The 25,185-nt window shown below is 42.9% G+C and overlaps 1 protein-coding gene across 1 annotated transcript in view; it reads right to left on the minus strand.

Annotated features, from left to right (window-relative positions):
- Positions 1-25,185, minus strand: part of CREBBP (CREB binding protein) — a 132,404-nt gene that overhangs the window by 39,385 nt on the left and 67,834 nt on the right. The window contains exons 4-11 of the mRNA XM_032603817.1: positions 14,948-15,188; positions 13,498-13,611; positions 5,138-5,380; positions 3,623-3,725; positions 3,229-3,375; positions 2,296-2,413; positions 1,595-1,766; positions 935-979 (exon numbers count right to left, since the gene is read on the minus strand). Coding sequence (XP_032459708.1) covers positions 935-979; positions 1,595-1,766; positions 2,296-2,413; positions 3,229-3,375; positions 3,623-3,725; positions 5,138-5,380; positions 13,498-13,611; positions 14,948-15,188 — 1,183 coding nt within the window. The remainder of the gene's footprint in view (positions 1-934; positions 980-1,594; positions 1,767-2,295; positions 2,414-3,228; positions 3,376-3,622; positions 3,726-5,137; positions 5,381-13,497; positions 13,612-14,947; positions 15,189-25,185) is intronic.

Genomic DNA, 25,185 nt, shown 5'->3' on the forward strand with positions numbered 1-25,185 from the left:
TTAAAATGACCTCTTCTCCCCTCTTGAACTACTCTACACACAGCAGCAAGGCCTTGCTTTGGAATCTTCTGGATAGTGTCACCACCTTATTTCACAACCTGTAAAAACATCCTACTGTTCAAGTCTCAATTTGACAAGAGCCATAAAAGCTTTGAAATGACCCTCACCCCCAAACTCCCAAACTAAAATCACTGCTTCAACAACCACCAATAAAAAGACTGCCAGTAGCGCAGCTTGATGAGGGTTCTCTGAGCACAAACCCTCCTCGGCCAGCTGCAAGCAGGCATGGCATCTGTGCTCACAGGGCCCAGAGCAGCCTCCACTTTCCTCACCTCACACCCCCCACCCACAGTGCTCCTGCCCCAGGATGGGCTTGATGCTCAGAAATGTTTCTTTCCCCCACCTCCGATATAATGCTTTTTTTGGGAGACTCTTCCTAAGAATAATGTCTTCTCTTGCCCATCAAAAAAAAAAAAAAAAAAAAAAAAAAAGGGCTTTCCTGGTGGTGCAGTGGTTGAGAGTCTGCCTGCCAATGCAGGGGACACGGGTTTGTGCCCTGGTCCGGGAAGATCCCACATGCCGCGAAGCAGCCGGGCCCGTGAGCCATGGCCACTGAGCCTGTGTGTCCAGAGCCTGTGCTCCACAACGGGAGAGGCCACAACAGTGAGAGGCCCGCATACCGCAAAAAAAAAAAAAAAAAAAAAGTTAACTCCTACTTCTGATCTCCTTGGAGAGCTTTCCTATGACCTCCAAACTTTCAAATGCAACAGATATTCATACTACCTGTGGACATGAACTCTGCTCATCAGCAAAAAGGAATGGAAGGAGTAAGAGGAGGAGCTACAAAGAAATACAGAGGGAAGAGGACAAACCAATGAACTTTGTGGATGTAGAATGTTAAACCAAAATATGATTCACAACAATAGTTAAATACCTTGAGAAACCTGCATGCGATTCACTGGCAGAGGCATGGGCCCATCTATAATGGCAGGAAAAAAAAATGGGTTATTTAAAATAATCCTTGGGACTTCCCTGGTGGTCCAGTGGTTAAGAATCCACCTTCCAACGCAGGGGACGGGACGCAGGTTCGATCCTCGGTTGGGGAACTAAGTTTCCACACGCTGGAGGGCAACTAAGCCCGTGTGCTGCAACTACTGAACACGCGGGCCACAACTAGAGAGACCATGCACCACAACTAGAGAGAAGCTCGCGCGCTGCGACAAGGAGCCCACACACTACAGCAGAGGATCCCGCATGCTACAATGAAGATCCCAACGAAGATTCCGTGTGCCGCAACTATGCAGCCAAAAATAAAATAATTAAAAAAAAATTTTTAACTTAATAAAATAATCTTTCAAACTTAAAGAGAAAACCAGGTCCAAAAGTGCTGTGCATTCTGATGCCAGCACACCCGCCTTTCCATGAGAGAGACTCAATGTCTAAACACAGGCCACTGCAGAAGGTCACAGCCACTACCACACAGTTTTCACAGCATAGGCTTCCGGAGAATATAATTCTATATGCTTAGAAATACACACCAAACGCACAAGGAAAAACAAGGAAACAGACTAAGGGCTGGAAATGAAGTCCTTACTTGGAGGTCTCACAGGCTGTGCCTGTGGTATCCCAGGAGGCTGTGTCCCGGGGGCTGGTAAGGCTGGCTGGTTACCCAAGATGCCTTGTTTGTGTAAACGCGATCTCCGTTTTTCTTCTAGTTCTTTTTGTATCTTGTAGATTTTCTCTGCTAGTAAGTGATAATACTCATCCTAAAAAGCAGTAACATTCAATACTAGTTATTTGTAAAAAAAACAAATGATCTGGTTTTGTATGTTCTAACAAACTAATGAACTTTAAATTAAGTACATTGGTACAGGTAAGCATTCAGCACTTCTGATAAACCAGTGCCCAGTGATGTTACAGGAGTTATCAGATAGGAGGTACTGAGTGCTCATTACATTCATTCCACAGCTGAACCTCTTCTTGGACACTCACTGACACTGGCAATAACACGGACAAGTGCTGTGAACACTGCCACTATAAAGTACACCCACGGATTAAAAAAAATTTATATACCTCATTTACCGCTGTAGCGGAGACATCTGTACTCTGTAGTTACAGAACAAGAGAGTTGTACAGGGACCTCATGTCTTAACTGGGAAGTCTCCCTGGTCAGTGCCCTCAAGTGATGAGTCTACCAGACTAACAGATGTCCCCACTTCCAGACAATAAGGCAGACAGATGCAGTTACAGCTCCCATAGGTGCTGTGCGTGGCTAGAACACAAATAGCAACCTACCCTGCTGTTGGCAGACTCATACATGTCCCCTTCCACTTTCTTAGCGTAGGCCACCAGGTTCTCCATGCGGCGATCCTTCAGGGCTGCAGGGTCAGGTGTTGGGAAGATGGCTTGGACACTGAAAAGACAACACACACTCTCAATCTACTTTCAATACAATGTCTCTCTATGTGACACGGAAAGAGAAGAAACAATCGTCTACCTATGGGCGCAATACACTGCTGATAGAAACCCCCAATCTCTCTCGCCTAGTTCATGAATACACAAATGAAGTCGCTCTCTGGAAACAATACTGACCTGTCAATTTATCTACAAGTCAAACACACCCATATTTTGCTATTAACGATAAGTGCTGGACCACTCAAAATTCTCATTTTGAATTGCTAATTTTTAAACTACTTATTATAAAAACTTTTGATTAAAATAATGAAGGAGAAAACAAATCTCCAAGGGAATCAAGTTAACCTCACCTTCAATTTAACTTAAATAGCTGGAGAAAGTTAACTATTAATTTCCTGTATGTTAAACTGTATGATGGTAGTGTCATGCCATCTGTATTTACTAGGCCCAAATTCCTCCAATTCTCAGGGGTCTCCACAAGTATAACCTTGAGCCACAAAATAAGGCTAAGCTTCTGAGCTGATCCCAGGTCCCTGGTGCATCCCAGAGCTTAGAAAACAGGTCTGGCCCCCTGCAACATGGGTCACAGTTCATGTCCCTCTGTAGGACCCACTGGGGATGCAGCGTCTGGGATTCTCTGGCCTCCCTAAACAAGCATGTGACCCCCTTCAGCTGCTAGGGTACAATCACCTGGGGCCCAAGAGAACATTTAGGAATTAAATCAGACATCGATGAAACTGCAAAACTGTCACATCGCCATCAGTCACAAAATGTTTCCATCACATGTGAATAATGGGCGAGGTGGCCACATACAGTTTATGCACTAGATGGCTCCGCAGGTCCTGAGTGACATGTTCGTGCCAGCCTTTCCGAACGCCAGTGCTGGAAGGAGGTGCTGCTGTGGATATAGTGCTGAGGGTTCCAATGTTTCCAGAGTTTGAGCCGTCATTGATCAGTGGGCTAAGGAAAAAGTAAGATTTATCCAACTAAGGTTCGTCAACCATATGGAACTTTAAGCTGTATTGGAAGGAGGGAGGGAGGGAGGGAGGAAGGAAGGAAGGAAGGAAGGAGGGAAGGAAGGAAGGAGGGAAGGAAGGAAGGGCGAGCATCACACATTTAGAAAGAATCAAGAGCTTCCCGTGGTTACCAGCCCACTTTCACATGCAACTGTCACTCAGATCGGAGCCAAATGAAACACGGGTCTTACTTTGTGGCCCCAAGGGAAGTTGGAAGAGCTGATTCTGAAATCAAGTTTGGTGGCTGCTGATCTGTTGTTATTCCTCCTGCTGGAATGTTCATTGGGTTATTTCCTTGAAAGAAAGAAAGAAAAGAAATCAACCAACTCCTGAACTATAATATACACTTTAAAGTCCTGATAACAGATTAAAAAAAAATCACATATAAATAAATGATTCTTATAAGTTATAATAATAAACGCTATGGCAGGAACTCTGGGAGTTATATTTTCAACAACGGTGATCAAGTTGTATAAATTCAGTTGCAGTCTCCTTCCCACTGCACTTTATAACTAAAGAAAGGCATTTCTATGGAGGCTGGCTGGCATCATGAGTGCTCTGTGGCTGCAGAAAAAAACCAAAAATGATCCATCTGCAGATTCAGATTTTGATTCTGGCTTCATTAATATCATGACCTAAACAAGTAAGCTAACCTGTCACATACATGCTCATCATCTTTTTTTTTTTTTTTTTAACATATCAGAAGGTAAAAACCATAGAAATTTAAGTGCAGGTGAAGAAGATAAAAGGTCAACTTATCTACAGTATTCATTCTAAAGTAAGAAAAAGGTGAGATACAGAGAAGTTAATAGTCTTGTTCCAGATTGTATCACCAATAGGAGTAGAGTGAGATTATAATGCAGGTTTCAGGGCTCCAACCCAGTCTCCTAGCCAGCAGGAGTTAGAGATGCATTAGGGTGATTATTTCCCAAAACGCAACAGATGAAATGTCTTTAACTGGACATTTTTAAGGTTAAAATATTTTATTAGGAAAAGAAAAAAATTAGCACAACAACCTTGATTTAACTTGCTGACATAACTGTTTGGCTTAAGTCTGAGTTTAAAAGGACTATGCCAATTTTAAGAGAAACATTAAGGAGACACTATGCAGAGATGGCAAAAACTGTGGAGAGATGTGACTGAATGATGAAACACTGGCAATTAATGGGTTGAGATGACACTAGGAAACACTAATCCATGGAGAAGTCTGAGACAGAAGAGATTTTCTGAGATTCCTGTTAACCTCCCCATGTCCAGGCTGGTCACCTCCAGCCATGAGGTAGCCCATAACCAAGACGTGCTAAAAGCTGTACCCACCTTCAGGTTCTTTGTCAAATAAATGGTCTACTCAGAGTCAGTGCAAGTGGTACAACCCTAATTCTAACTTGTGAGATTCTGTATTCTGAGCCATATGAAATGCCCTTATGAAAACTGTCCAGACAGAAGCAACAAAAATATTGGTTCATTTGCAAATGCTATTCATTTTACAAGCCTGTAACATCTTCTGTGCACCCTACACTTTAGCCTTTTCCTGGAAGTTTTTTATTTCAATCATTTAAAAGATACCATCACCATAATATATATACATATATTAACTTGAATTTAAAGTAAAAACAGTAACTGAAAACAGCCTTGGGTTCCAGGAAGACTTGTCATTCCCAATGCTGCATGTGGACAAAGAAATTCTTGAGAGTTCTTTCACCTACCCAGGGGGTTGAGAGTCCTCATCTGCTGGTGAGTTTGAGGCTGTGCTGGTTGCTGGCCAGGAACCTGAGGCTGCAGCTGCGTCTGGGGCTGGTTCAGGTAGGGGAGTCCAAGAGCAGCATACGCTCGTTGCATGGAGCTGGGGTCTATGGGATTTGGGTTACTTAAAGAAGTGGCATTCTGTTGGCCTGTGCCAACAGAACCAATTGTGTTTTGAATTCCACTAGCTGGAGACCCCAGGATGGCTATAACAACAAACAGACAAACAAAAAAGATAAGTAAAAGGGAGAAGTCCACAAATGATTTAAAAACTACTGAAAAGCAAGTAAAATTTTATCAGAAGACCACCTATGTATGTCACGAAACACTGGAACAAGGCTACCAAGAAAGGAACTGTGCAGAGAGAAGGATCCCATTCTATTCATCTATTCTGCACAGCAGTAGTTGAAGAGCAAAAAGCTGAAGAAAAATTCAAGCTTCTATGTTAGAAAACAACAGACCACAAAGTCAGTGATTACCTAATCAAAGTCCTCATGTATTAAATCTAGAGACTCATAAGAAGTCGATTCTGGGGAAATAGAAAACGTGTAACAACAGAAAGTTTCCGATTCTTTGGGGGTCATCAGCCACCACTGAGATGACCTAAGGAGCCCCCTCCTGCTGTCGCTCTCCCAAGTTCTTTACTCCTCACCTGCATAGGTACAGAAGGATTAACAGAAGGAGCAGAGGTGATACCCAGCTGGTCAGTTTTGTTGCTTATTAGTAACTTGAGATCTATGACGTGACCTTCCAAAAAACAAAAGTGCACTTCCTTGAAACTGCGGCGTACAGTGACCAGGTAACACCACACCTTTCTCTCCTACGAGTTTCCTATGCAGGAGGACACCATGCTGAGCTCTCTGCTATGTGAAGCTGTTCGAGAAATGCTGTACTTGACAGAGTGACTATCTAGCTGAAATGAGTGATGGACCGAGGCTTGGTGTCCCCTCAGCACCACTGATACTCAGAACTGAGTGTCAAGATGCTCAGCCTTGGCAGCCAACCTCGGCTCCCATGGCCTGGCCTGGCCTGCGGCTGGCTCGCAGGGTGTTCTCTCCAGCTACCCCTTCTTCCTGCCTGATCCCTGGAGACTAAAGGAAAAATCTGTGGCAACATAAAGGGCCCCATTCCCAAGGGCTTCAAAGTTAACAGAGATGGTCCCAAACATCCGTCCGTCCGTCTGTCCATCCATCCATCCATCCAAATGTCCTCCTTTGCTGAGCACTCAATATATGGCAGAAGTTTTATGTCATACCATTTATTCTTATTCTTAAGAGCTCCTTTCTTTCCAACTTCCCAAAGCTTTATAGTCATGTCATAAACAGCAGCTTATAAAACTGATACTATAACATATGCTCTCTGATACATTAAAAAACACTATCACAAAGCCTTTCTTTAAAATTCAATTACCTTATGTGTAATAACAATATTCTCACATTACCATCAGTGCAACTATAACATAAACAACTCAAATACTTATCAGAGTAACTTAATTAAACCGAAATGTGTTTTAAAAACCCAAAACTTGATAATTACACATTCCATACTATTAATTTTTCTAATAAGGATATTCAGATCTCAAACTCATTAATGCTCATTAGACACAATTACACACACCAAGCACCTCGTTATTATAAATGAAAATCAGTTCCCAAGGTACACTTTATGACAAGCATGTAGCTGAAATAAGTCATGTATAATACCTTATAAAAGTGTTTTTTTCCTAATAGCTAATACTCCACAAAACTTTAAACACATGACACTGTACTCTTGAAACTGACATGCTAAATTTTCTAAAAGAACTATGATGTAAAAAGGAAAGTGATAATGGTAGGATGACTTATTTTTCTATCACCTTGTGGTATAAGAAAGAACAGACACAGACTACGTTGATACACATATTGATCAATTGTGGAGGGAGAGGAATTTAAAGAAACAAGGTGTACGTGGCCTTCCGTTTCTGGGTGAAGATGCATTAGCAACCACTTCTTCCTACTATTATCCATTCGTGTCCACACTTCCCCAAATGCCATCCTTTTAGCCAAAATTCCACATCCTAGGACAAATGCCATTCCCAAACCCAAGGCCACTTACGGGGCAGCCAGCATGTCTCGTGGAAGCTGCTGACAAGGTCAATGCATTTTTTGTTTGTGTTACATTTATGTCCTAAATGTAAACATTACTGTATTTTTTATTTTAAAAGAAAACACATCTATCCGAAGACAAGCAAGCATTTGGTAATTGACATGTCTAACAATTTAGAGACAAAGGAAAACAAAATACAAACAAAAAGCGTCTCTAACATATACGCATGGCCCAATTTGAGTCCAAATGCTGCTATGAGATAACACAAATTATCTCATAAGGGTAAGGGAACACAGGCATTTCCTATGGGGGTGACAGCTGATTGAACAGGGTAAAAGCGCTAGATGCTCTCTCTGTGAACATCCTGCTGGTGTCCTGGGCAGCAGTTAAGTCTTCCCTGAATTCCCCCAGCGTCTCCTGGGCCTCTGCTTCTCTTTGGGCATCTGAGCTTCCTGTACTCTCTCGCTCACTCATTCACTCAACTTGCTGCACAGACTGCGTGCACACTGGATGTTGGGGACTCTGCGAGGCTCCGGGATATGCACTCACAGAGCAGAGGGTCTGATGGGAGAGCAACAAATTTATCTGATAATACTGACAAATGTAAGGCCGCAGCTCTGGACCCCATATCAGATTCAATGGTGCTAATCTCCTCTTCCCTGCACGTTCCCTAAAGGGTGGAGCAGTGTGCGACGCATCTGGATTCCTCCCATGTTGTGGTGCCCAGCACAGGGAAACGAGGTGCAGGTGAGCTGCGGCAGTGTAACAGGTGCCCTCCCAGCACTGAGGGCTTTAGGGCCGAACAAAACTGAAAGGAGTGCTAAAACAGCAAGGCTTCATTTATCTGGTATCACTGAGAATACAGCCTGCTGTACTGATGTTTGCCCCCCTTTTTTTTTGGCCATGCTGCAAGGCTTGTGCAATATCAGTTCCCTGACTGGGGGGGATCGAACCTGGGCCCCCACAGTGAAAGTGCAGACTCCTAACCACTGGACCACCAGGGAATTCCCATTTACCTCTTTAAATGTCAAAACCTCCTGTTCTTTTTACGATTTTTACATCATTTTCTTTCTTAGAGCTCAATGCTATGTTTCATACACAATCAATCCTTAGAATATCACATCACACAGTGTCTCAATACATCTCAATACAGTGTGGGTTCCTCTCCCTTGAGTATCAGTCGGCATTCCTGCTACATCAAAACACCCCCAACCCCTCCACTGACCCACCGTTCCCCTTCTGTTGCAGCTATACCAGGAGCCCATGACTTAGGAAATAAAAGGCCAAGTTTCATAGTTGGCTCTGCCCAGGACTCACCCACCACTTTTCAAGGCAGTCCTTCCCCAGTGAGCACAAAGCCTCACGGATAGGGTCCATGTATGCTATACACTGCTGCTTTGCAACATTCAATTCACCAGAAGTTCCAGTCCCCCCAGTCATTCTCAATAAAACTGTGCTCAATTTGTAAATCCAATGAAAACGGACACACTGAACTCCAAAGCTTTGTGAGGTTAGTGGGGGACATGACATGGAGCAGGCAACCATCTACTACCTGGTCATCACTTAGATTTCCACTGAAAAAGCCAAGCTGAAATTTACTCAGACCTGCAGACGTCTCTGCAGAGCTGCTCCCACAGCACAGGGCTTCACATGCACTGTGCACCAGGACCCCCCTTCCTCTCCAGCATCTTCATGTGTACAGCACAGGGCACAATGACAAAGGGGAACACCTGAGCCCCAGGGCCAGGCCTCCCATCACAGCCACCAACAAGCAAGAATGCACGCCCCGCAGCAGGTTTTCCTCAGCAGCCAAAGACTCAGAAGTGGCAACCCTGTGTCTCCCAGAAGAGCAAGGACAAAGCTATTCCGATGAAGTCTATCACCAGCGAAGGTTTGGTACTTAAATGAGGGCAAACAAGCCCAATGCTCTGTCCCTACAGCCAGAGGCTACCGCGCCCCCTTCTGCTCCCCGCCCCTACCCGAGTGAGGGCTGTCAGAGGTGGCTGAGGGTCTCTGGGGAGCCCTCAGGTGGAACAGGCGGCCATCCCACAAGTGCTCGCTGACCACCAGGCAGGCGTCATGAGGGCGTGTTTTAAGGAAGACTCAACACCCTGAAGGAATGCATTTCACACAGAGGGGTCTAAAGTTGGAACACACAGCAGGGCCAGATAGTGAGCATCAAGCCAGTAGAGGTATTCAAGTCACAGGTCTGGGGACTGCTGACTGAGACCCTGTGGAGGCTCACGTCGAGGTGCAGCCCAGGGCCCAGGCAGCCCTGGGCAGTGAGTGGGCTGGTGTGGCTCTGGGGCTGACCCTGGGGCACCCATTCTGACAGTCCTTCTGGTCTGAGTTGGGAAACCCATGGTTTCCCCCAGAGAACAACTCACACCTTCTCAAAAGTTCCAGAACAGACACTCTGCCCTTCAAGGCATTCAGAGCAGCATGTCCCGATCACCTGGGAATTTGTTAAAATGTAGTCTAGTAACACAGAAGGTCTGGGATGAGGTCCAATTCTCTGCATTTCTAACACTCAACCTGGGGGTGCCCGTGCAGTTGGTCTGAGGACCACATGCTGAGTACCAATAACCCCACTGATGAGGCAACATGAATTCAAATAGGGAATTCGGTCATGTGTTCCCACAGCCCCTGTCACCGTTGCCACCCTGTACAGTACTGGAATTTACTGGGAGTCAGATGCCAGGACTGACATTAGGTATATACCTTGCAAAGTCCTAATTATTCAATAAAATCTGATTATCTCTATAAGGGATGGATAACTCAAGATCAGTGATTGCAGAATCTCTTGAAAACAACTCAAGGAAAAATTAAACAAAATCTCAACACAGGCCAAAGAGGTCTGAGTTTCCTTTCAATGACCACTGTGTAGGCTCCACAGGTGATTCTGGCAGGTTCTCTCAATAGAGACATCAGTGAGAGAAGTTAGATAAGTAGGATGTGTGCACCAGGTAGGCTGAGCATCTGTGGGAAAACCTGCCTGGAAAGCACAGCCTTGGTGGACACAGGTGTGTCTCAGTCCCCAGGGGTCCTTACCACCCACTACAAACCTTACTATATAGCATAGGAACCTCTGAATCCAGTCAGATCTGTGCCCTTGCAGGCATATCAGCTGTGCTGTCTAGAATGCTCTTCCATTGTTATTTTATTGAAATTGGGCTTTGCCCAGCCCCACCCTCCAGCACACTCTGATCCTCCCTGCCAGGACTGCTTATAATACTGACCTGCCTCTACCTCACTCCTCTGACTGATGCCATCGTCACATCATTTTAATGTACAGCTGACCCTTAAACAATATGGGTTTGAAGAGCATAGGTCCACGTACACACAGATGTTCTTCAACAGCAAATATGACACCCACACACTGTCATCTGCAGATGCAGAACCAAAGACACGGAGGAACCAAACTGCCAATGCAGTGGGAAGGCCGTGGTTTGACTGACTGATTTATGCTGCGCTGGGTATTACCTGTGACGCGTGGGATCTTTTAGTTGCGGCATGCGTACTTCTTAGTCTTGGCATGTGAACTCTTAGTCGCTGCATGCATGTGGGATCTACTTCCCTGACCAGGAATCGAACCCAGGCCCCCTTCACTGAGAGCGCAGAGTCTTACCCATTGGACCACCAGGGAAGTCCCGGGCTGTGGATATTTGACTGTGCAGAGGTTTGGTGCCCCTAACCCCTGAGCTGTTCAAGGGTCAACTGGATATATTCTAACAGTGGAGCTGACTCTCAGCTGCTAGAGGGTCAGATCCACAGTTCCTCTCTATTGCCTAAACCCCGTTTCACACATGATAAGCACAACTTGCTTCAGGAGAGGAGGAACAGCAACAAACATTTACAGAAAAGATATTGCTGCAACTTTCTCACTCAGCCTATCAAAGTCCTTTGTACTCACAAAACTATAGTGCTAGAGCCAAAGGAACAGACTCAGAGCAGAAACGTAATTTGAGAAGCATGTAAAAAACCAAAAACAAACAAAAAAAAAGAAAGCACTTTCATTTCTTTCATGAAAATTTGCCAAAACCTTGCACAAAGTTAGTCTACACCTTCTCCGTGACTTTATATTATAAAATCACCCTGGTAACACCTTACATTATGACTAGGAGAAACACTGTGGTTTACCACTTCTGAGAGCACGCACTGGATCAATTGTCACAACAGTCAGGCAGTTATAAGGAGTCTAAAAAAAAACCCACATTCATTTTTTTTTTTAAACAAAAACCACACAAAGTGTTTCTTAAAAAGAGAAATCTTTACAATTGTCATGGCAATACATATTAAAAACCAAAAGAGCTCAGAAAATCCACAGCCCCAAATTAAAAGTTAAGAACAATGTCTTAATTCATTACTCACGGAATTAATACTGTACAACCACAAACTCGACAAATGAATATTCTGGCACTTAAAACGCCTATTGGGCTTCCCTGGTGGCGCAGTGGTTGAGAGTCTGCCTGCCAATGCAGGGGACACGGATTTGAGCCCTGGTCTGGGAGGATCCCACATGCTGTGGAGCAACTGGGCCCGTGAGCCACAACTACTGAGCCTGCGCTCCGCAACGAGAGGCCGCAACAGTGAGAGGCCCACGCACCGCAATGAAGAGTGGCCCCCGCTTGTCGCAACTGGAGAAAGCTCTCGCACAGAAACGAAGACCCAACACAGCCAAAATTAATAAATAAATTAATTTTAAAAAACAAAACAAAACACGCCTATTACTGAAATACATCCTAAAACACAAGAAACTAACCATCACAACATACTAGTTAAAAAAAATGTTTTACACTAACTTGAAGGAAAACCAGACTGCATTCCACTAGAACTACTGTCCCAAATATCTGGTTCTAGAAGACCCAGACTCCTAGATCTTCACTTTATATAAGAGATGTCCTGGAAAATTGTGTATTAATTCAATTTTTGGTTAATCAAAGTATAATTTAACTGATTTAGGAAAGTGACTTTTAAAGGAAGCTTAGTATGACCCCTTCTGCAGGGAGGGAGGGAGGATGACAGGCCTGTGGCCCTGGACCATCTCTCCTGTGCCGTGGACACCCAGCCATGTGGGGCAGGCTCGTGAGGGACCCTCTTAGAAGGAAGGAGCTGGGCTTGTTGAGAGGAAAGCATGTGGCCTGCACAGTGCTCTGAGGAACAGTGTGCTTGTCCATCTTTCCTTGTGCCACATGGAAACAACCAGAAAGAAAAGCAGCACATGTTCTGCAGGCAGCAGTGGGGTCTGAGGCAGGTGATCAAGAAGAATGAGAGTAATGAACACATAACGACAAACAGGGGAGGGTGGCAAGATGGCACAGATGAGGTGGAGGAAGATGAAGACGACGGTGCTGGAGTCACGGGGAGCAGCTCCAGCCCAAGGGGTGACACGAGATTCAAGGGCACGGCCTATCTGCCCAAACTGAGGGACACACCCAAAGACCACAGTTTCACCTTGGAAATGACAGGAAGGGACTTAAAATTTGGGAGAGATGCTCATCCTTTCCCTGCTCTGATGCCTACAGGGAGCCCCTGGGAGCCACACGCAGGCCTCCTAAGCAGGGCGCTGCTTAGCCGATCAACTAAAGGCTACAAAGATCGACTGGAAAGATGACAAAAATGATGGGAATGATCAGGATGCAGCCAGTCCTGGTGCAGAGACTCTCAATTTGTGCTGAATAAACTGTTAGTTATGCAACTAGATCTGGGAACTGCATCTCCAAGGAGGAAAACCTCCTAAACATCTGCACGTGGGATTTTACCCTGACCCCCTGACTCTTCTAGAAAACGGAGTCCTCAAAACTTAGAGTAATTCCAAAAGAAGTGTCCAGTCTACTCCACCCCTCACCCCAAAGTCGCCGCCATTATAGTGACATGACACTCAAATCCTCAGATACTGAGTATCTGTCAAGAAACATGAAGAGTCATCATGTTGGCTCTTGGCTCTCTAAACAAAGTGATGCCCCTCTTTTGCACTAACTGCTCTGCTGTGACCAATTCTAGTGCTGGGGGTGGAGGGTGGGGGGGATTCCAAAGCGACCATGTCACTGAGCACATGGAGGACCTGCCTACTCGCTAAGCTGAGCTTCACCCTCAGGTCTCCACCTTGGTACCTCTGCTCCCACTATACTTTGCGGTTAGTAGTTTCTGCCCTGCTTCCTACCTACTCCTCTGTATTCTCTTTAGAAATAGCTTATAATCTCATCGCCAAGCTTCTCTACCCCCAATGCTCACTTACTTTGTTGGTTTCGCTTGTCACTGGCATTTTTCAAAGGGAGGCAAACAGGACAGTCATGTCGTGTGCAGTTCTTCCAATGAGAGATGATTTGTCGTGAAGATGCACAATGGGCAACTATGACCAGAAAAACAACGAGATGTTATTTTTCTATCCAAATCGTCACACTTTCAATTACACCTACATTATAATGCCAGCTTCCATAAAAAAATGGTAACAAGTGTAACCACAGCACAGTGCAGGCAGTCCTCAACTTACAAACAGGCTATTTTCCAAAAAGTTTGTAAGTCAACTACTGAGAGTTCCAAACAAAAACTTCCCATAGAAGCAATGTTATGAATGATGGTGAATAAGGTTCAGCCCACAAATCAAAAACAAAACAAAAACTACTCGACCTGAAATACTGCACAACTGGAATGAAAGGCAGAACAAATAATAATTCTGCGATGTCACTATTTACAATAAAAATTTTACATTATGTTTAAGGATGAAACCATCTAAACACTATAGCTGAAGAAATATAGACAGAAGCAAATGAGAGGTCTGTGGAGACTCTGAAGGGGACGCTGGGCAGTTCTCAAAGTACTTGAGAGGGCAGCTGTGCCTGGTCCCTCTGTCTTTATTTTTGCTTCCATGTGAAGGTGCTGTCACTTCTTTCTAAAGGTCTAGCATGACCCTCCTCTGCTTTTCCATCAGGATCAGGGTTACACCTGGGACTCACAAATGTCACAAGGGAAAGAGGGAGATCAGGGACAGACTCTCCCCAAGGTTTAGGAGCACAAGTTTGAAGAGAAGGAAAGAGAATAAAGATTAAAGGGAAGTAGAGTTGTTAGTAAGAAGCAGTCTCTTCGGGAGAACTGGGGTGTCTGCTATAGAAGAGCAGGCGGGGGGCGGAGGGGCACGTGACTCGCCTGAGTCCCCCTCCTGGAGGGGAAGGAAGGAGTGGCAGGGATGATACGGTGCATAGTTCCCCACGTCACAGTCACCCAGGACAACTTCACCAGTATCCCAATGAGCCTCAAGATGAAAAGGTGGAGGAGCAAGGCAGTGGGCCCCTGGCAGTGTGGGCACACAAAACGACTGCAAGACAGATGCTCTAGGTTCTGGGAAGGGCATGTGCATGTGTTTATGTGTGTGAGCTACACTGTCCAAAAGAAAACCGTGATCTAGACAGTTATGACAAAGACAGTGTCAAGAAGGGACAAAGGTCTTCCGTGACACAGGAAGGCAGAAAAGAACAAATGCAGGGCACAGCCCCAGCCAGCAGAAGTTCACAGAATATCATAAAACCAAATCGCCTTTCTCTTCAGCAGGTAAGTGTCCAGAGGCATCTGACTGGTCGGCGTGTGGGGATGTTGGTGGTGGGAACCATATTAACAAGAGAGGTGCCTGAGAATAATAGGCAAATTTCATCCTAAGCTCTGCCCCCAGGACTTCAGAAAATGGCACTTACCTTGACAGGCTTTCCCAGCCTGACAATGTGTCATGTGATTCAAAACATTTTTCATGGTTCGACAATGTGGGAGAGAGCAGGCCCGAACCTCTCCATTTGCTTGTTCTCGCCTCTGACATTTATGAGCGTGAAGCAGTAGAACCAGCTGCTGCTGTATCAGTTTGCGTTTTTCAGGATCTGCAGTAGGGCCCGTTGCAATTGCCTGTGTGGGTCCAATTCCCACTGATGTTTGCATCTGAGACTAAAATAAAACAAATAAAAATAATAAGCTTTCAGAGTTCCAATTCACGTTCATTAATTATTTTTCAAACTAATGTTAAAGCTGATGGATAGTATCAGCCACAGAGAGAAGGCAGCTGGTGAGGTTCTCTTTAGCTCATTGGCAACTTTAAGGAAGATCCAGAGGCACAGAAATAAACCAACTCAGAAGCAAGGCTGGTTAAAGTTCACTTTTGTATGATCATCTGAGAGCAAGAAAGCGATGCTTATTCTAAACTGTAGTAACAAAAACCCAATTCACTCTACAATACATACAAGTGCATGAAAAGCTGTTACTATATTAGGTTCAACCATATGAAATTGTTGTTTCTCTAGGCCCAAATGACCAAACACTGGCAATTTCATATGATTCAACCTAATTAAAAAGATTGTCAAGGCCTGACCAATCACAACCCACTGCGAATATCTGATGGAGCATAAGAATCAGAGCCACCCTTTGGATTTCATAATCTTGTGACCAGAGGGACAATACTTGCAGCATTCCTAAAAGAATAAGACAGGACTTCCTGGGTGGCACAGTGGTTGAGAATCTGCCTGCTAATTCAGGGGACACAGGTTCGATCCCTGGTCCGGGAAGATTCCATGTGCCATGGAGCAACTAAGCCTGTTCGCCACAACTACTGAGCCTGCACTCTACAGCCTGCAAGCCACAACTACTGAGCCTGTATGCCACAACTACTGAAGCCCCTGCGCCCTAGAGCCTGTGCGCTGCAAATACTGAGCGCATGTGCTGCAACTACTGAAGCCCGAGCACCTAGAGCCCGTGCTCCACAACAAGAGAAGCCACCACAATGAGAAGCCTGCACACTGCAATGAAGAGTAGCCCCCGCTCGCCACAACTAGAGAAAGCCCATGCGCAGCAATGAAGACCCAACGCAGCCAAAAAATAAATAAATAAAATAAAGTTTTTTTTTAAAGAAAGAATAAGACAGCACTTATCTTGAATACAACCACCCAGTACAATTGTTAATGCTTATGAAATGCTTTGCCTTCCATTAAAATTTCTACGCAGACATCTGACAATATTTTTTCTAAAAGTATTAGATGATCTGCTAAAGATTCAAAAATAGAGTTTAGCTGCTCTCAGCCTTTCAAAGTAATAGGCCAGACCAACCATATCTCTTAACTGCAAAGAAAATGGAAAAGGTGACCTGTGGAGACCACCTTCTTACTCTTTACCAACTACCAACATTCTTCACACAAATTTACTAAAGAAACTTGTGAAATCAGAGAAATGTAATGTTCCTAATATGCAACAATATAATCCATAGTTCAGGGATTTCTATCTTCTGCTCTGACATTCACACTCCTCGCCTGATTTCACAACACTCAGTGCCTCCCATGAAGTACACCACCACTCTGATTTTCCAAATTAAGAATCAAAACTATACACCTGCAATTAGGGGAAAACCAAGTATAAAAATATTTCTTAATGAACCAAAGCTCATTTTAAAAAAGTTACAGGGTTTTCTTCTTTGGTTTTATCGTGATGAGAACTCAGAAAATAAGTGTGTAGAAAAACCGCCTGGCTTTGCTCAGGAGCACAACCCCTGGAAGCCTAACCAGGATCCAAAGCAAAAACAAAGTTCAAGCTGAGAGGTCGAGCTTCCTGACTGGTAGAGAGAACAGTCTCTTTTCTTTATGTCTGTTTTTTCCCTGATTATATAAGCAATATATGCACCCGGTAGAAAATGTGGAAAGCAAAAGAACTAAGGAAATAATTAACACGTGAAATCCTGACAGCCAGGAGTCCACTACTGAAGCATAGACAGGTTTTCCTTCTTCCAGTCTTTTTTCCTATGCACATGTGTATGCATGAACCATCTGGCTTCGTATTTACTCCAGGTTCTGTCCCATACCATTCAGTTGTAGTATGATGTTTAGTGAACATGTGGCTATACACTTGTTTATCCAATCTCCCATGATTGGGCATAAACTGTACCCTCTCCTTTTTTTCTGGTACTTTAAAATAAAGCTCCAATAGCCTGTGACTATGCCCCCAGCAGCATTCAGTATCAATGTTAAATGTTTCAGAACTGATCAACTTATTCCCATGGACTAGAAAGTCCAAGCGGAAATCAATAGGAATAGAAGAATATGAGAAATATAAGATGATCCTTGTTTAGGTCTCTTCTGCATTTATAAAAATTTCAAACATATGGAAAAATAGAGAGGAAAGGATACCATTATCACATCTAACAAAAGAAGGATTCTTTTTTTTTTAAAAATAAATTTATTTATTTATTTGTTTTTATTTTTGGCTGTGTTGGGTCTTCGTTGCTGTGCCTGGGCTTTCTCTAGTTGCAGCGAGCGGGGTCTACTCTTCATTGTGGTGCGCGGGCCCCTCATTGCCGTGGCTTCTCTAGTTGCGGAGCATGGGCTCTAGGCGCGTGGGCTTCAGTAGTTGTGGCACTCAGGCTCAGCAGTTGTGGTTCGTGGGCTCTAGAGCACAGGCTCAGTAGTTGTGGCACATGGGCTTAGTTGCTCTGCGTCATGTAGGATCTTCCCGGACCAGGGCTCGAACCCATGTCCCCTGCGTTGGCAGGCGGATTCTTAACCACTGTGCCAGCAGGGAAGCCGAAAATGAAGGATTCTTTAATATCTGCTAATATCTAGTCCCTATATAAATTTCTCTACTTGCCCCCAAAATGTCTTTTAGAGCTGGTCTGCACAAATCAAGACCCAATTCAGACCCAAACCCTACATCTGGTTATTGTCTTTAAAGTTCTTCATCTCCTGCCACCCTCCCCCATTTTCTCATGGCACTGACTTGAAGAATCCAGCCAGTTGTCCTCCTCCCATTTCTTAAAATACAGAAATGCTACATACAAAAAAATATATGTCATACAAAAATCTGGTAAAAATCTCAACCTTATGATTATAAAAATTATTTTAAAAATTAAATAATTTTTTAAATAAATTATAAAAAAATTATAAAAGACTTTTTAGGGGCTTCCCTGGTGGCGCAGTGGTTGAGAGTCCGCCTGCTGATGCAGGGGACATGGGTTCGTGCCCCGGTCCGGGAAGATCCCACATGCTGCGAAGCGGCTAGGCCCGTGAGCCATGGGCGCTGAGCCTGTGCGTCCGGAGCCTGTACTCCGCAACGGGAGAGGCCACAACAGTGAGAATCTCGCGTACCACAAAAAAAAAAAAAAAAAAGACTTTTTAAAGTTATTAAAGATTAACACATTGCTTCTCATCTGGGATGTTCTTAATATAGCATATTTTGAGCTATACGTGACAGTATATTGAAACCTCAACAGGTAGAAATAGCATGGCTGGAAACTATACAACACATTCAAACCCTGGTCTTTACTTTGTCTATCTGTAGATGCTTAATAAGCTCTACACGCTGCTTACATGTGTCTCAAAAAACATAATGGATGGTGAAGATGAGTCTGCAGCAAAATGGAAGAGAAGACATGTCTCGTGTCCCTGTGTTTGGTCTTCCCCATATAACTCCACGTACTTGCTCAAGGCTATTCCAGTTTGCAAAGTGCTTACAAACTTAGGGTGCATTTAAGTTCCTCCTCTCTCAGACTGGTGTTCAACAAGACAGAAGAGGTGTATGAACTCCTGCAGAAATCTGTCAGAAGCAGCCTTCAGACCCTACCAACTTCCCTGCTCAGTCCCCACTGTCCAGGCAGGCATGGAGAATGGAAAAAAAGCGCTTAGACAAGAACCTCCCTTTAAAACCTGCATATTCCCCCCAAAGTAATTTATAATTTTATGCAAATTTATTTTTGCAATAGCCAAGAAAATTTTGAAAAACAGTAAGAATGAAGGAGGAATCTATCCTGCCAGATACCAAAACTATAAAGCTATAGATTTCTTTACGTAAGTCTAGAAAAAGATACATGTACATATAAAATTAGCGTATTATACAGGTGGTATTTTAAACTGGACGGCTGTGGCGGCAATCTTTGATCCTTGTATCATCTTAAAATATAAAATAAATTCCAGGTGAATTAAAGTGAATAAAGTAGATTAAAATGGATAAAAATACTAGGAAAAAATACTTTTAGTATGACAATAAGAAAAACTTAACATAAAGAAAAACAGCAAAATTTAAAAAGTGAAAAACACGGAAAATGGTTGTTTTTGGGAAGTGGAAACAGTGAGTCAAAAGATAGGGCCATTATTAAAGCTCCTTATATATGTTGCTAAATTGTTTTCCAGAAAGGTTGTGGCACTTTTTGTTATATAAAGAACTGGGGGGGGGGGGGGGGAGATACTACTCCATTAAAAAGTTGGGCAAAAAAAAAAATGTACAGATACCTCACAAAACAAATAAACAACAAACATAAAAAACGTCCTACACCTCGGAGCCAAGACAACTAAATGGAGAGAAGAATAGTCTTTCCAACCAATAGGGATAAAAAGGATAGGACAACTGGATATCCACATGCTAAAGAATGAAGGTGGACCCCTTCTCCACATCATACTCAAAAGTTAACTCAAAATGGGGCTTCCCTGGTGGCGCAGTGGTTGACAGTCCACCTGCCAATGCAGGGGACACAGGTTTGTGCCCCGGTCCGGGAAGATCCCACATGCTGCGGAGCGGCTAGGCCCGTGAGCCATGGCCGCTGGGCCTGTGCGTCCGGAGCCTGTGCTCCGCAATGGGACAGGCCACAACAGTAAGAGGCCCGCGTACCACAAAAAAAAAAAAAAAAAAAAAAAAAAAAAAACCTCAAAATGAATCAAAGGCCTAAATATGAGAGCTAAAACCATAAAACTTTTAGAAAAAAATCATAGGAGTAAACCTTCATGACCTTGGATTAGGTAATGGATTCTTAGATATGTCACCAAAAGCACAAACCACATCAATGAGAAAAATAAATTGGACCTCATTAAAATAAAAAGCTGTTATGCTTTGAAAGATACCATCAAGAAAGTGAAAGACAACCCAAAGAATGGGAGAAAACATCTGCAAATCATAGATGTGATAAGGCACTTGTATTAAAAAAACACTTACAACTAATGATTAAAAAATAAAAAGAACCTAATTTTTTAAAATGGACAAAGGATATGAACAGACATTTTCCCAAAGAAGATATACAAATGGTCAATAAGCACATGAAAAGACGCTCAGCACTATTAGCCATCATCAGAACCACACTGAGGTACCATTTTACACCCACTAGGGTAGCTACAATTAAAAAAATGAGACAGTAACAAGTGTTGGTAAGCATGTGGAAAAACTGGACTCTCACACAGTCTACTGGTGAGAACGTCAAATGGAACAGCAACTTTGGAAAACACTCTGGCAGTTCCTCAAAAGGTTAAACCTGGAGTTACCATATGGCCCAGCAATTCACCTCCTAAGCATATACACCCAAGAGAATTGAAAACATATGTTCACATAAAAACATGTACACAAATGTTTGTAGCAGCACTATTGCTAACAGCCAAAAAAGTGGAACGAACTTAAACGCCCATCAACTGATGAATGGAAAAAAGTGATATATCCAAAATGCAATATAATCCAACCACTAAAAAGAAGTACCAGTACATGCTACAACATGAATGAACTTCGAAAACATCGTGCTAAGTGAAAACAGCCAGTCACAAATGACCACATATTGTATAATTCCATTTCTATGAAATGTCCAGAATAGGTAAATCCATAGGGGCAGAAAATAGATTAGTGGTTGCATCTGGCTGAAGGTCTGGGGGAAATGGAAGGAACTTGCTAAAAGTACAGAGTTTCTTTCTGGGATATGAAAATGTTCTAAAATTGTGGTTGGCGGACTTCCCCGGTAGCACAGTGGTTAACAATCTGCCTGCCAACGCAGAGGACACGGGTTCGAGCCCTGGTCCGGGAGATCCCACATGCCGTGGAGCAACTAAGCCCGTGTGCCACAACTACTGAGCCTGCAGTGGCTCCAGAGACTGAGAGCCACAACTACTGAGCCCATGTGCCTCGAATACTGAAGCCCATGCATCTAGAGCCCGTGCTCTGCAACAAGAGAAACCATTGCAAAGAGAAGCCCACTCACTGCAATGAAGAGTAGCGTCCACTCATTGCAACTAGAGGAGGCTCCTGTGCAGCAATGAAGACCCAACTCAGCCAAAAAATAAATTAATTAATCAAAAAAGAAAAAAATTTAAAAATAAAAAATTGTGGTTGGTGATGGTCACACAATACACTGAATGCCACTGAATTGTGCACTTTAAAAGGGGGAAGGAACACTGTATGGGACATGAATTATATCTCAGTAAAGCTGTTTTAAAATGAGTTCTATCTCACTAAGCATCAAAGATATGAAATGAGAACAAAGAGACATCTTTCACCTATCAATATGACCAAGATAAAAAAAAATGGTATCAATGAGGGTATAGAGACAGCAATTTTCAGAGATTTTGGTGATAATGCAATTTAGTACGACTCCGGAAAGCAACATGTATCAAAAAGAAAAATGTGCATTTCTTTTGATCCAGTAGTTCTACTTCTTATAACTTATTATTAGGGAAGTAACCGGACTAGTGTGCTAAAATGTATGTACAAAGACAGCCACCACACCTTGATTAAATCACTGAATACCGGAAAACTCCTAAATGCCTATCAAAGGTGGACTAATTAAAAAAAATTATGGCTACAGACCTCATGAAATCATATGCAGTCATGAAAAGTAAGGTGGACCTCAAGTGACCCCAGTCAAAGCTACATGGTACATAAGGGCCCAAAGCCAAGCCCTAACCAAATCCTTGACCCACCCAAAATTGTGAGATATAGCAAAATGATTATTTGAGGCAAACGAAATTAGTAACAATAATAATGTAGACCTTCATGCTCTCATGAAAAGCTGTCTATAACATATTAAGCTACAAAGGAAAGTTATAAAATAGTACCATAAAGTCATTTGGTTTTTCTTTATTAACTTTATATTTTGTACCTGTTCTTAGAAAAACTTTGTTAAGATTATTTGGTGGTTAGCTCTGGGCAGGGGTGCGATCGTGTTTATAATTATGTATTGTTTGAATGTTTTACAAGTGTCCACTATTTTTTTTTTTTTCACTATTTTTATAAACAAAAAACATTCTACTTTGGGGGGGGATCAGAAGAATCAGTAGAAAACAATAAACAATTAAATACAAAAAATAAAATTGTAAACGTACTAGAAAGTATTAAATGAATATTTTGTAATGCAAAAGTGGTAAAGGCCTTCATAAAAATATGTAAATAAAGCAGTGGTTCCTAACCAATCCCCAGTAAAACCTCTTCAAATACAGATTCCCCATTTGTCCCTCCCAGAGACTATGATTCACAAATCTGGGGCGGAGCCAGAGGCATTTCTATTTGTTAAAGTTCCACAGGGGGTGCTTTATTATATTTAGCTTTCTACTTTTTAAAGATTTTCCAAAATGAACATGTATGTACTTTTACAGTTAGAATAAAACAAAACATTTAAGAGCAAAAGGGCCACAGGTGATTCTGATGTAGCGGCAGCCACGCATAATGGAAAAGCGCCAGGGCCAGGCCACTGTAATAGCAACCAACAAACTAGGAAAAATATCTGAAACACACAAGACAAAGCAAATAACACTGCAGGTATTATTCTTTTTCCTCTCCTTGGCCAGTCTTTATTTCTCAAGGACTTTGTGCCAGGCTCTGTGTTCAGTGCCCAACAGCATCAGCTCATTTAATACCCACCCACCCACCCCCAAGGGAGGACTAACTCAGGGCCCAAAGTGGCACTGGGCAGTGGTGGAGAGGGGGATCTAGCAGTAGACTGCCCACCTTTTAACCCTCCTGCTGCCTACCTTGTCAGAGGGTTGCCCACCTTGCTTTATAAAGCATTCTAAGAGAATCTAACAGAAAAACTGGCCAAGGACAGGAACTAAGCAACTCAAAAAATAAAAGCATACTAAACATAAGTACTTTAATTCTTACCAGTAATCAAGAAATGCAAATCAAAATAATAAGACACCATTTCCTCCTATCAAAGGACGGAGTGATAATCCCCAACCTTGGGAGCACTGTGCGATACTAGTGACCTGGTTCGTGGCTTTTCTTGGAAGGCAATATAACAGTATCATTAAAGGCCTTAAAATGTATGAAATTTGCATTTCAGTAATTCCCATCAGATCACATGCAATTCCTAATCATGGAAGGGGGAGGTTACCACGGCGTGGGAGTCACATTGGTGCAATCGTGACCCCCCCACCCCTGCCTGTCAGCATTTTGAACGATGAGAAACAGCAGGTGAACACAAAGCACATGATCTAAGGGCTGTGGAGGGTACAGCCCACTCACTCCTTTTCAGTCTTTGCTAGATCTTTGCACTTTGCATGTGTTACTTGTCACCATAACTCAACCATCATGTACACCCCTGCCCATCACAAGACCTTGAAACACAAACATTTTATATTTATTGTGGTGTATTCCTTAATTTTTAAAGGAGTTTGATGTATTTTTATTAGGGTTGTGCTATTGTTACATAGGTTTGAGTGATCAGCAACCAACCCCATTTTTAAAAATGCCCTTTATTCTATCCTAAGGATAGAATCACAGATATGCACAAGGAGTATGTATAATAAAGTTTATTCTGGCATTCTTTCTAGAAAAGGAAATTATTTTCCATGAAGCGTCCAAAAACTCTGTAATGCAAACAGTAAGAAGCAGACACTGACCAAGACAGAAGAGGGAATGAAAGTGCTTCCTCCTGCCACATAACCACTGCCCCCAATTCATGTCGGGCTGGGATTCCTAGAGATGGCCCTTCAGGATCAACCTGGCCCAGACCTTCTACATTACTGATGGACTCCAGACCCACACTCCTCTGACATACTCCCCTGGCCCACCTGGAAACTTTACTTCTTCCCAACCTCCACTTAAAAGTCAGAAAATGACAAGAAAGCAAATACCAGGTGGGACAAAGCGTTGTTCTGCAATATTTGCTTGTTCTGATTCCCCCAGAAGGACCCTAGAACAGCTGGGTACACAAAGCTTTGCAGTCATAAAATAAAGAATATGCTCATTAAATGCAGAGCTATCAAACTAGGAAGAAGTGATAATCACCTGAGATGATAAAGATCAATTGGTAAGAAACAGAACATAGTTGTTTGGATAGAAGGAATAATGTTTCTGTGTTTTCTCCTTCTTGCTTGGTGTTTGTTGATTTTTAAAAAAATAAGATTACCTTACAATTTAAGATTTAAATTCAATAGGGAAATAATTTAAAATGAGCAAGCTGGACCAGAATGATTTCTAAGCAATCTTCCAAATCAGAAATGCTGTGATTTCACAGCAGAAAACAAATGGCTAAGTCAAGAAAGAAAACTCGATGGGTGAGCCAGAGGGCAAAGGCACAGGGCTGACAACTGGACAGACCCACTCTCTCCCCTGCCCTAAGGTCACTCCTTCCGACCCAGGGAGTCGGTCTGCCATGGAGGGCTGAGTGGTCAAATGCACCTGTGCAAAGAAACCCTAAAAGGTAAAAGCTGCTGAATCTATTCCAACAGCCAAGGTGACAGGCCAACCAGACCAGCAGGTCTTAACTGAGTTAAGGGGTCTTCACAGCATCAGGCCCATTCACCGAATGAGAATTACCAATCTACTAAAAACTTTTAAGGAATAATCTTCTGGACCATCAATATATACGAACATATTCTTCAAGAACATTTATTACAGTAAGTTTTTGATAACTTGGCAAATTAATCATTTGACTGAAAAATTCGTTTTTGGTGACTTGAGCCTTAGGGCCATTTCAGATAATTGTGGAAAAAAGTAAAAAGAAGTTAGGGTAATTAGGGCTGCAAAAAGACTGCTGTGGTTCCTGGCTCTTCAGACACAGTATTGCACTTACATCTTTGGTAGCTACGACTATCTCCTTCCAGATCCATTAAATGTGCTATCTATTGAGTTCTTCTTCCTTTTAAAAAATATATATTTTATTTTTTATTAAAATTTTTTTAAATTTTTAATTCTTTTAATACAATCTTTTAAGGTGTCTACT

The sequence above is a fragment of the Phocoena sinus genome, chromosome 15 (assembly GCF_008692025.1).
Source record: "Phocoena sinus isolate mPhoSin1 chromosome 15, mPhoSin1.pri, whole genome shotgun sequence".
In the NCBI taxonomy this organism is placed as follows: Eukaryota; Metazoa; Chordata; class Mammalia; order Artiodactyla; family Phocoenidae; genus Phocoena; species Phocoena sinus.